The 12,499-nt window shown below is 37.5% G+C and overlaps 2 protein-coding genes across 2 annotated transcripts; both read left to right on the forward strand.

Annotated features, from left to right (window-relative positions):
• The first annotated feature begins 212 nt into the window (after window positions 1–212).
• LOC131311653 (calcium-binding protein KRP1-like) lies at window positions 213–904 on the forward strand. The gene has a single exon (XM_058339180.1). It carries the CDS (start codon window positions 420–422, stop codon window positions 771–773), a length of 354 nt encoding a protein of 117 aa, XP_058195163.1. The 5' UTR covers window positions 213–419; the 3' UTR covers window positions 774–904.
• A 3,846-nt stretch (window positions 905–4,750) lies between these two features.
• On the forward strand, window positions 4,751–9,835 carry LOC131311660 (E3 ubiquitin-protein ligase CSU1). Its single transcript, XM_058339191.1, has 2 exons — window positions 4,751–5,254; window positions 8,977–9,835. Exons 1-2 carry the CDS (start codon window positions 5,016–5,018, stop codon window positions 9,650–9,652), a joined length of 915 nt encoding a protein of 304 aa, XP_058195174.1. The 5' UTR covers window positions 4,751–5,015; the 3' UTR covers window positions 9,653–9,835.
• The last annotated feature ends 2,664 nt before the right edge of the window (window positions 9,836–12,499 follow it).

Consider the following 12,499-nt stretch of genomic DNA (forward strand, 5'->3'; position numbering starts at 1 on the left):
GAGTATTTTTATAATCTAGACCATTAATTGCTGAGATGCACTTCTGAAATGCTGCACTAGACCTATGTACTAACCACACACACTCGAAAAAAAACAGTGGCAATCTCGTAGTTTTCGGTCCAATCTAAGTTTAATTCTTGGGAGGAAAATGCGTCACACCCCATGACCATCCAACTGATAGATAATTGGTACCTTCCCATGCAATTTCTAGGAAAGAGAGAACCCTGTTTCACCCCCTGAAACTGCCATCAAAATCCATCACAAAAAACTGCCCTGTGGAACAAACCCTTTGGCCTCATATCTGTACCTTCGTTGGCAGTGGCACCACACCCCTACGACTCTTTCCTATTTAATCCCCTCATTCACCCAATTTTTAAGTCACCATCACCAAAATTCAATAGCAGATATTTCACTAGGCAATGGCATCATCATCAAGAAGTGGTGTGGAATTCAGGGACTTCTTCCCGTCGATGGTGGAGAAACTGGGCGCAGAAGGGTTCGTGGACGAGCTGTGCAACGGGTTCCGGCTGTTGATGGATTCGGAGAAGAGGGTGATCACTTTCGAGAGCTTGAAGAAGAATAGCGCGGCCGTGTTGGGGTTGAAGGGAATGGGTGACGAGGAGCTAATGTGCATGATGAAAGAAGGGGATTTGGATGGCGACGGGAGCTTGAATGAGATGGAGTTCTGTGTTCTCATGTTTAGACTTAGCCCTGACCTGATGAAAGGGTCGAGAATGTGGCTAGAGGAAGTTATGAAGAACAAGATGTTTTAGGCCCTTCTTTGTTTGACTTTTTTGCACAAGCTGCTCTGTTTCTGTGTTTTTTTTTTCTAGTTCTTGGAATGTGACCATTTGTTAGTTTTCTCTTTCAACGTTGGGGTATGAAGATCATTACTGCCAAACTAGATAAATTGGTTGTAGTCTTTATTTTCTTCACTTTTCTTTTCTTTTTGGCGAATCGAAAAAACGATGATGGTCGTGTTTGAATCGCAAGAATTTGGACTATTATCAAATCGTTGATTACATTTTCAGTGTATGTAGTTAGGGATGAGATAAAAAAATAAGATTTGTTGGTCGTCAGTGTGAAAATTAGTAATGGCATTGGAAGAGTCTCCTAGAGGAGTAAAATTTAATTGCGCTCATATAATTTCAGCACCGCAATTCTACATGACACAACGATGGACAAGTCACGACCGGCCATTTCAAAGTAGTCTAAACGTGTATGTTGATTGTAATGTTTGTATTTCGATCGATAACTTTAAAACACTTATCGATATTATCTTGTTAGTATAGTAGTAGTAGTAGTATTGCTTAAGAAAGCAAAACCTGATAGAAGATTTGACAATGGCATTTCTTTCAAGCTAGTCTAGGGAAAGACGCAATCCTAGGCGGAAAACTAATTAAATTTTGAAACTGATCCTCTACTTAAACTACACTTTTGAAATGGAATAGAAGGGATGTATACCTGTCTATGGGAGATTTTTCTAAAGCCATTTTTATGATCACTAAAAATTAAAACTGAAGATTGATCATGTGGGACAAGGCTCTTGTAACTCATAATGATGAATGAGAACCATTCATGTTAAAGGCCTCGTAGTGAGATATGGTTTTTTTACAAAAAACAAAAAAAAAAATGAGCTAAAGATGTGACTAAATCACAATAAAAAAAAAAAAAAGAGTGTATACTTATGATTTCACATGGATAAGCATTGAATTCAATAGACATTTCTCCATCCCTTTGGCCAGTTCTTTCACAGTTCTCTTTATTAAATCATAATTATATACATTTCTACATCCTTTGGCCAGTTCCTTTCGTCATGAAGAAATGAGCTGAAATGTATATATTTCCATCTCTTTGGCCGATTCACAGACGGACTTGTTGAACTGGCTAAAGGAATGGAGAAATGTATATAATTATGATTTAACATGGATAAGCATTGAATTCAATCCAATAAGTCTTTCTGGTATTCTGCCAATTAAGTTGAACCTGGGAAGTATTCAACGGGCTGTTGTCTAAATCAAGGCTTCTTTGCCGAAAAAAGACAAATCAACAAAAAGATTAATAATCAATAAAAATGAGAGTAATGTTCACCTTCATTTAGTGAGAGTGAATAAAATCGGACTCAAAATTTGGGTAAAAATTTTGAAGCCCCGTTCCAGAAACTTTCTTAAAAATAAGCAGCTTATTTCATATTTTCACACTCAAAAATAAAGTAAATGAAAAATAATTTTTCAATTTTTTTTGCATCGTATAAAAGATCTCATCAAGATTTTACAAATAAGATCCATATTGCATATTTTTATATTTTAATAAATTCATAATTTTTTAACTTGAAATTACCTTTTTAAAAAATAAAGACTTTTTGATGGTTCGAGAACGGAGCCTGAATCTCACTTCGGCCTTTAATAAGTACTAATAGGGATATGCTAAAATCAGCTTAAAGGCGGACCGTAGTGTTTGACACGCGCGTACTTCTCCATTGTTTGTCGTCAGCCACTAGTACACTCTGTCAAGTGATACTAATGTGCCTATCTTTAGGACTTAAATGACCTCAAACCCCTGCTCCCCTTCCTCTGGCATAAAATAGTACTGGGCCTATTTTAGTTTGACCAAAAATAACACTGTAATAATAAATAAAACAGTACGGGGGATGCAACCTTACATTAAGCACAGCCATTTTGAGGACAGAAAATTATTGCCCATAGCTCCACGTGACGGTGTTCCAAATCTTTTTCCACCACATGTTATGGGGTTTATACACAGTCTTAGACCCCACAAAAATGTATGGTTGGAAGGCTTGGGACATCACATGGCTAGCGGCGAATCCAGAATTTTGATCAGAGGGGGTCTGGTATAATAGACATGTATATTTTATCAGAATATACTTATTATATCATATAGTTTTTTTTTTCAATACATTAAATTCGTAAATTGAAATAACTTTAACCAAATGCAATTAAAATATTCCAATTATTTTATTTTTTGTTTAGACTACTTCAACAATCATGTGTTTCGTTTTTATTTATGATAGAAATTGGAAAATAAGAATGTAAAATAACTGATTCTTTATTAAATCAAACCAAAATTATTTAGATTATAAGTACCTACCTTTACATGAATAATTATCGCTAATATTCAAAAATATGTATATAAAAAAATTTAAAACTCAGAGTCGAGACCGGGGCTCCCGAGCCCCAATCTAGGTCCACCCCTGCACATGGCGATGCCCAGCAGCATTGATTAATTTTTCCATTTGAGAACCATCGCCAACAACAACCCACTTCGAATTCGACGTTTCCTTCCGTATGCCATATGTTTAATCATAATTATTTAGTTTATATTTCTAATTCTAATTAAAAAAATTAGTCAATTGAATTCGTTGGATAATCTTAAGTAACTTTTTTAGTTTTTGTTCAAAATTTATTCAGATTCCAAGATCATTAATTCTAATTGGAAAAACGAATAATTGAATGAAGTGCTAGCTTACAATTAATCAATTGAGTTAATTTTTTAAGAATAACTTTAAAAAATTATTTGACGGTTCAAATTATTTGTGTGACGATCCTGTGACGATTCGAATTTTTACATTGCCTACACAATAAATAATTGAATGGAGCACTTATGATTAATCGATGTTAATCAATTGAGTTAATTTTTGTTAAAAAATTGTTTGACATAGGAAAAGCAGTAATTTTTGTATCCAAGCCTTTTGATACCCGTTCACGCTAGTGATTAACTTATACATCACCACAAATTTTTTATTTTGTCCCTGTTCAATTTTTTTTCTCTTTTATTAGTTTTACGCCACATTTTTATGTGATATGGGTACGTCTCGACAAGAGGAATTGAAAAAGTAAAAATTTGTGACTTTGAGAAATATCCAAGAAAAAATTCAAAAGCTAATTTTTGAACTTTTTTTTGGATATTTCCCAATATACTTGGGCAAAAGTCATACGTAATTTTTAACTTTTTTGATTTTTATCGTCGAGACCAACCCATATCACATAAAAGTTTGACGTAAAAGTAAAAAATGACAAAAAATATTGAATAGAACAAAATCAAAAACTGCTTAAATTAATTAATAGCTTTAACATAGTTTGTCAAAAATATTACTTGGGGACCGATTGGATAAAAAGGTTTCTCCGGGATCTTCAGACTAGCCTTTGTCTTTTTCTCCTTAAAATAGAAAGCAAAATTTGGTGAAGTATAGTAAAGGGTATTCACTTTGTTTGGTTGAGATTTTAGAAAGTTACTGTATTTTTTAGAATTGAATGTTAATGAGTGGAGAGAGATAGAGAAAAAAAATTTATTAAAAATTGTGCCGAGAATAAAAGTTACTCTCAGAATGGTGAACCAAGCGGAGTGATTATCATTTCAAAAGGAAGAGGCATGAATGACTGTTTTTAAATAGACCGTAGTGTAGCCTTTCAAAAAAAAAAAAAAAGACCATTGTGTAGGGTGCCAGAGTACAGAGTACAGTGAAGACAGGACCACGTAGGCCTGTCAGTTTTGCCTTGGTTGGTGAGAAAGTTCGTTCTTTGGCTCTGTGCGGATAATAGCAAAATTATTTTTATTTTTTGAAAATATCAAATTTAATTCATAACAAGTTTGAAGATAATACAGACTTCATTAAAAACACAAAAATAAATTAAAATTATCAAGACTTCGACACAAATACTTTTTGCAAAAATAAGACCGAAAAAATTTTTAAATTAAAAATCAATGTAAATCCAAATAGTGGAAAATCTCAAGGACAAATTTTATTTTCTAATAATGTGACTTGCGATTTGGTTTTCGGATTCGTAGATCTAGACTTTGCGCCGCCTTACTGCAGATGCTAAACAGGGTCATTTTCGGAAAATCAGTTGATAAATACATCATCTCGCATATACAAATCGCACAGCAGATTTCTAGGGCTCAAACATCCCTCGCTGTCGATCCCTCGAACCCCAATTCGATCCGATCAAATCGCGTTCAGTCAATTAGGGTTTCGATATTTTCACTGATCGGGAGAGATGCCTCAGAGACACTCGAAGAACAACAACGACCTCGCTTTCTTCACGTATGACGAGAAGCGGAAGCTTGGGTACGGCACCCAGAAGGAGCGGCTGGGGAGGGACTCGATTAAGCCGTTCGACGCTTGTTGCCTCTGCTTGAAACCCTTGATTGACCCCATGTGTTGCCAGAAAGGCCACGTCTTTTGTAAAGAATGCATTCTCGAGTGCCTTTTGGCTCAGAAGAAAGACATTCAAAGGTACTGGTTTGCTGTGATTTTATTAAACCTGTCTTGCTTTGAAGTTAGCTTCTTGCATCTCTCCGTTATTTTGAAATTGTTTTTACATATCAAGTTGACTGACCGACTTCATCGATATTTTTTTTATTTTTATTTTTGGGGGGGTGGGGGGTGGTTTGCCTGACGAGCCGATAGGATGTTACTATGTTAGTTAAGTTAGATTGCTACAATGGGTATCGATGCTGTTCCATCAGCTCAGACCCAGAACCTCCCAGTACCTAATTTCTGGTACACGACCAACTGAGCTAGAAGCCCTGGTCACTTCATCGGGTTTTTTTTTTTGCCAGACAAGAGATAGAATGTTAGCATGTTAGTTAAGTTAGATTACTACAAGGGGTATCCATGTTGATCAGGTCGAACCCAGAACCTCCCGGTACCTAAGTAATAGTACACAACCAACTGAGCTAGAAGCCCTGGTCACTTCATCAGAGATGTGATTTTGTGTGGTGTCTGTGGATAATTTAATTTCGTGTTACGATAATGAATCAGTATTGGGTCCCACTCAGAGTTAACCGAAGGTATTGGCTGCTGAAAAAGCTATAGGTACCAACGCCCTCCGTAGGGAAATCGTACAGACGGCCGCGCCGGGCCGTCTCCGGCCATCCGGCCACCGGACGGCCGATCCAAAAATTCTATAAAAAAAAACGAGGGGCCCAACGCGGGAATCAACGGCATTCGATGTGTGTAGGGTGCTTGATCTAAACACCATTTTTTTCGTATATATAGCCCTAGGTGCTTGTCGCAAGTCACCCAGACACAAAGGAACCTCACGAAGCTAGATTATCGTAACCTTGGACGTTCCCGAGTGTAGCAGATAGTATCTCGCACCATGGTGAGTGTTCGATTGAGTGTATAGCTTACTAGGCTCGCGGGAACAAGCAATGCCGTCTTGTTTTCTGGTCTTGAATCATTTATTCGATCTGTCGACTAAGGGAGATGTCTCTCGTTTACGGATTCCCGCAATAGAGTGTCTTGATCGAACCTTGTGCATCTAGCCTTAGAAAACTAGATACGGACCAAAAGGTTCATTGCTCACTTACGTCATTTCGAGTATATACACGAAAAATAGGGTGTTTAGATCAAGCACCCTACACACATCGGATGCCGTTGATTCCCGCGTCGGGCCTCTCGTTTTTTTTTTTTTAGAATTTTTGGACGGTTCGGATCGGTCGTCCGGTGGCCGGAGACGGCCCGGCGCAGCCATCGGTACGATTTCCCTACAGAGGGCGTCAGTACCTATAGCAGGACACATGTCTGGCAAATAGTTATTTTGATGCAATGGTTAGTATTGTGATGGATTTTGCTTCAACTGCTTATAGGAAGAATTCTATAAATTTGTGCCTGCTTATTGGAAAAATTAGGAACTGTGAAGAATAGACTAGATGATGTAGTGCTATGGCTTGTCAGTTCAGGGTTTGCTAGTAAGGAAGCTTGCAAGATGGTTAGCATAAGTTTTCTTAAGTCTATTGGATAACTTTGGCTCATCTGTCAGTTCTATTATCAAATGGCGAGACGAGGATCAACAAATATGCTTTGGAGTAAATAAACAATACCTGGAGAGAGCTTCTTATGCTGTGCTTTCAGTAACTTTGCTAGAAACTAAGTGAGGAAAAGTGGAGTTTGATATGGTTGGGGCAGACAGCTGTGCCAAAAACCTAATAAAGATTGTTGTGTGAAACCTTATGCAACGAACTTTGACCAATTATTTTTGAATTATGCTTATTAGGAATGGTAGATGGTTGGATTTAGATAGTGGAGAGGAGACGGAGGTCGCAGACGACATTTCTGACCATAACCCACTTTATCTTTTATATTTACGTTTTGGTATATGTGGATATTTGAGAGAAGGTGTATATTGGATTTTAGTCGAGTTGAGTTTTGTGCCTAGTTTAGCAGTCAAGCTCTTAGTATGGTTCTCTGATTCTCTCAATCTCAATCAAAAAAGGGTAAATAAAATGACTAACAAGATGCCCAGCTCTCTATAACCAGGAAACACGTTGGTCGTATGCTGCCTTGATGCCTTTAATTTGATCCGCTAAGAAGATTAATGAGTATTATACGGTTGTATTTGCTTAGCCTTCAAATGGAGTTTCACGTTCAACTGCACCTCCCAATGGTGGACTGGTTTCTGCACCTGCTCCCTCTATTCTCCCCATAGATGATTCTCTGTCACCCAACAGTCCAGATTTCCTTCATCCTTCCGATAGTCCTTTCACTACGTTGGTTGTCATCATTAAAATCTATTGAACTATGCTATGTAGTCCCATGCTATGAATGGGCCTCTGGTCGCTAAAAGAACAAGTGGCCCTTTCTTCATGGCAATTTGCCCAAACCGATTATTCGTCTACCTTCAACTCCATAGGAGTTCTAGTTAACACCATGGTTCCCTCCTACTGAACCTGCTGCACTAAATAACGCACCAAGAGTTTGAAAGAGGCCTGGAAGAAACCGAAAAGCATATTTGGAGCATTATTCTCCCCATGAAAAATTGGCCTTAAACATGACCAAATGTGAAATGAACACACAACACAAAGGAAGCAAAAGCATTATGACTAAAATGACTCTCTCTCATACACATAACAGAACTCATGTGATACTTCTGAGTTCTGATTATAATTATCTTCAACATAAATATGACCAAGGTTAACATCTCCATACACACTTGGTGATGCCACCAGAGACTAATTGTGGGACTGTGCAGGATGTTCATTGGCATGGATTTTGGTGGCTGTGTATATGAGTCATATGATAAGACAATATTTATGAGTTAAAACCACTGATTAAAAGATTATTGTCTTAGGCAATATATTTGTTTGTTGATGTATGTGGTATCAGCATATTATGAAGAAAAGGTCATGGTTGTTAATTGTTACCACCTTTTACTCTATGGGTAAATGCTTTTATCTTGCTTGTGATATTTCTCACATGGTCTGTGGAAATGTAATTTGCTGCCCTTTAGATTCATTGAAGGATGTTTGAGGGCCGTTGTGCTGATTAATAATTGGGACTTATTTTGTGCTTTAAAATTACAATGACTGGATGATCTACTGCCTTTTCTGCAATCAAGAAATATTCATTGATACAAGGATTACAATAGTGATCTCAGAAGGATGTTTGCTGCACACCTTGAAATGTTACATAGGTCTACTCTTGGATGATTCATCAGAAATTTCGTTGAAAATGTGGAGCTGGAGAGACGAAATAACGTATTCTGCAAAGATTCTAACATGATTGCTGTTCTGTTTGAGGGGGAAAAATTTCCTTGACAATGTGGAGCTGGAGAGATGGAAATAACATATTCTGCAAGGATTCTGACATAATTACTGTTCTGTTAGATCAAAAAATTCACCCATTACCAATTCCATTGGTTGTGCCCAAACTTGTTAGTTGTTGGCTCTATGTTATTCTGACTTCTGTCTTCCCTGTACATGGTCAGTTACCCATGGAAATCCTAGTTGTGTACTCTGAACGAGATCTACTTATCAGACTCATATTTGCTCCAGACTAGTTGTAAAGAAAGAAGTCATGATGGAATCAATGTTCTCATGTTTCCTTCAATTTCGAGGGAAATTTATTTGTAGCTTAGCCATAGTACTTTTCAGTTAGTGGTGTCCTTTTGGTTTTTGTGTGTTCTGTTTTCCTTGAGTATTTGTGAACACCGCTCTGAAAAAATTGCGTTACAGGAAGCTAGCTGCGCATGTTGCTCAGCAGAAGCAAGAAAAAGAGGAGGAAGAAGAGAAGCTAATGCTACAGAAAGCCAGAGAGCTTGATGCGTTTGATCAACAAAACCACGGTGCGGTCCCTCAATACAGCGACAAGAACTACAACAAGGACAAGAATGGCTTCCATGGCGCAAACAGCGTCAAAACCACCTCTTATGAGGAAGAAGCACTCAGAACCATGAAAGCATTCTGGCTTCCCTCAGCCACCCCAGAAGCAACTGCCAAGGTGGAGGCCCCACCCTCCACAACAACCTGTCCAGAAGGCAAGGAGAATCTCAAGTTGAAAACTCTATTCCCAATCTACTTCACTGAAGATAGTTCTGAGGATAAGAAATCAAAGTCTCTTGAGAAGAGCTATATTTGCCCTAGTTGCAAGGTTACTCTTACAAATACACTGTCGCTTACGGCCCTAAGTTCTTGTGGTCATGTGTTTTGCAAGAAATGTGCAGATAAGTTTATGGCGGTTGATAAGGTTTGTTTGGTTTGCAACAAGGGATGTAAAGAGCGGCATTTGGTTCCATTGCAGAAAGGAGGGACAGGATTTGCAGGCCATGATGATCATTTGCTGGCGACGGATTTTAAGCATTTGGGTAGCGGCTCTGGGTTGGGGCTTGTGAGGCCTGCAATGAAGACATGAAATGGATACATAGTGGGTAATTACACTCTATTGTTGTACTGTGTTTTTCTTCCTTTTGACATGTTTTTGTTCTGTCTTGTGTGCTTTAGTCCAGTTTTAGTCGGACATGTTTATTGTGAGATCAGTGGAAGTACATCATGTTGTAATGGTAAGGTTTAAGCAGTTTTTTTTTTCCTTTCAAAACTTGAAATGAGGGGGAAAACTGCAATAAACCACACTCAGGGATCCTGTTGGGTGTTGTCCCCATCCGAGCTGTCCGTGCTCGGATTTCTTAGATTTCATCTCGGGCGAACAGAGCTCAACTGTCCAACCATGTATTGCTGAGAAGAAATCTGAGCCATCCATTCCCGAGCATGGACAGCTCGGATGGGAATCCCGTATTCGGCTATAGGAGCATATGGTGAGAATCGATCCCAGAAGCTCATCTTGGTAAAGGGAGCACTGGTTCATTTGGGCTTCCTTTTGTTTTCCTTAAAACTCAGGATTCGAAAACTCTCTTTCTGATCACATGAGAATGTTCACACCCATCTCAAGTCTCATTCTCATTCCATAAGAAATACGGCCGAAGGGTTTGTGTAGTGCTGCAAATGCACTATGGGGGGCAAGGCGCCCCAATTTGCTCAATCAAAAAAATTATTCCATTGTGATCTAAACCATTCAATTTGTAACACTGTAAATCATTTAGTAAAAAAAGTAATTAAATTGATCGGATATCATAAGTTCCTCGATCAAACAACAGCACTTCTACGAAAATGGATAGTCAGTGCAATTTAAAAAATGCATTGTGAAACAAATTATCTCAATTCTCTAGGTACCAATGTTTGATCAAATTAATTTTTGGTGCACATTTAATATTTGGCAACCGCTACAAGCTGAATGATTCGAATCATGATGATAAGAATTCGATTGAGCACACCGAGGTGCCTACACCTCTGTGGTGCATTGCCCGCACTACAAGAAATAAACATTGTGACATTCTTTAGAGTTAACGTTAAAATTTGACATCTTTGAGAATACACATTCCAACCTCTCTCTCTTTTGAGAAAACGAATTTGCCAAAATTCTAATGTATGCATTTTTATTCTTTTTGTTGTCGTTTTTAGGTGTTTACTTAACAAAGTTTTGGATTAGAATGTTGGTCACACCCAATAAAGTAATCAAAGTCACTTTTGGACCAAATTACACTCGAAAACATTTTTATTCTAACTAGTCAGGATAGACACTTACCCAAAAAAAAATACTCCGTATAGGATAGACGGTCGTTATTGTCTCCTGTTTTTCCCGTTGGTTCCGGGTTTTAGCTTGTTTAGACCCCCACAAGTTTAAGCAGTTTTTTTTTTTTTTGGTAAATTAACCACTTTATAGAGCAAACAAACAGAATATAACGAGTTTTCCAATACAAACTCTAAATTGGCTACCAACAAGGAGCCTTAACAAGGATATTAATGAGAACCAAAGCCTAAACACCGGCTAACAGAAAACAACAGAACTAGACAAAACGATAACCAGCTAGGAACTAAAAATCCTAAAATTTAAGCCCCAGATATCAGCCAGCAAACGGTTGAGTTTAAGCAATTTGTATGGGTTTATGCGTTATGATGTCATTATCATATCCTACTTACCTAATTAAAGACCTAAAAAAACATCCAACCTACCTAAACACCTGGCAGTTTCCTTAATTCGGCCTGTGACTAATTAATTGTACTTATAATACGGGCATTTGTATCTCGTCCTAATTGGTGTTGTGTTTGTTGTTGGTCTTTTTCAATACAATGATAGGGGTTGAAAATGGTGAAGGTGCTGCTGCCATAAAACGAGAACAAACATATTAGTCTAAGAGCATCCACAATGTAATAATCAAAACTAAAAGGTTGCTAAAGTTAGCAATATTTGTTCAAAAAAGTGTTCACATTGTAATAACCAAACTTAGAAACCTCTTAGCAACTCATTAAATTTTGACATTTGAATAACCAAACTTAACAAGTTTTACCAATAACCAAAACTCAATAACCAAATTCAAAACTAAAAAATTAAAAAAACACCTCACATTAGAATCGTCTCATCGAGACGAATAATTTGGTGTGGTCGGGTGCGTGATTGGAACTCGTTTGTAATTGGACATAGATGCATTGCGTATTGTGGGGGTTTTTTTTTATAGGGATACAAAAACAACCAATGTGGAGATCAAGTTTGTTAGGTTTGATTATGAACTAAATGAATAATCAAATGCTGACGTGACACATTTTGATTATCGATTTTGATTATTCCCATTGCGGATGCTCTAAAGTCCAAATGAAACAACTCCATAGGAGTTTTAGTCCAGTCTAACTTTTCTGTGATGTGTAGAGTCCATTAATAAAAATATTTTAGAGTCTAGAGTCCTTTAAATGAAAAAATTGCCTTTAATGAGACGAGTTTTGTTTGGCTAACACAAAAAATGTATTTTTCATTTAAATTGTCTTAAATGAGACAAGAGCCTTGTTTGGCTAACACAAAATATGTCTTTTTCGTGTTTTTTTGATCTTGTTGCACTTTCATAGGGTACCTTAGAGTTTTATGCACTTTCATATGATTTTAAGGTGCACTTTCTTATTATAGGGTTTTAGTAGTTTAGATATTTTTATAGGGTACCCTAGGATTTTAGGCACTTTCATATATAGGGCACCCTAGGGTTTTAGGCACTTTCATTGGGTACCCTAGGGTTTTAAGCACTTTCAATGCCAGTTAATGTTGGTCAACTTTGGTCAACACCAGCCAATGCCGGTCAACCTTGGTCAACGCTGGTCAATCTTGGGAGGGGTTTTTTGTAAATCCTGGACAGAATATCCTTTAGACTTTAGGGAAAAA

This window comes from Rhododendron vialii, chromosome 2a (assembly GCF_030253575.1).
Source record: "Rhododendron vialii isolate Sample 1 chromosome 2a, ASM3025357v1".
NCBI lineage: Eukaryota > Viridiplantae > Streptophyta > Magnoliopsida > Ericales > Ericaceae > Rhododendron > Rhododendron vialii.

Excerpts from the sequence above, each read along its gene's own strand:
- LOC131311653 (XM_058339180.1), top strand. The coding sequence starts at position 420 with ATGGCATCATCATCAAGAAGTGGTGTGGAATTCAGGGACTTCTTCCCG.
- LOC131311660 (XM_058339191.1), top strand. The coding sequence starts at position 5,016 with ATGCCTCAGAGACACTCGAAGAACAACAACGACCTCGCTTTCTTCACG. Across the intron at positions 5,255-8,976 it reads CAGAAGAAAGACATTCAAAG|GAAGCTAGCTGCGCATGTTG; the intron begins GTACTGGTTTGC and ends ATTGCGTTACAG.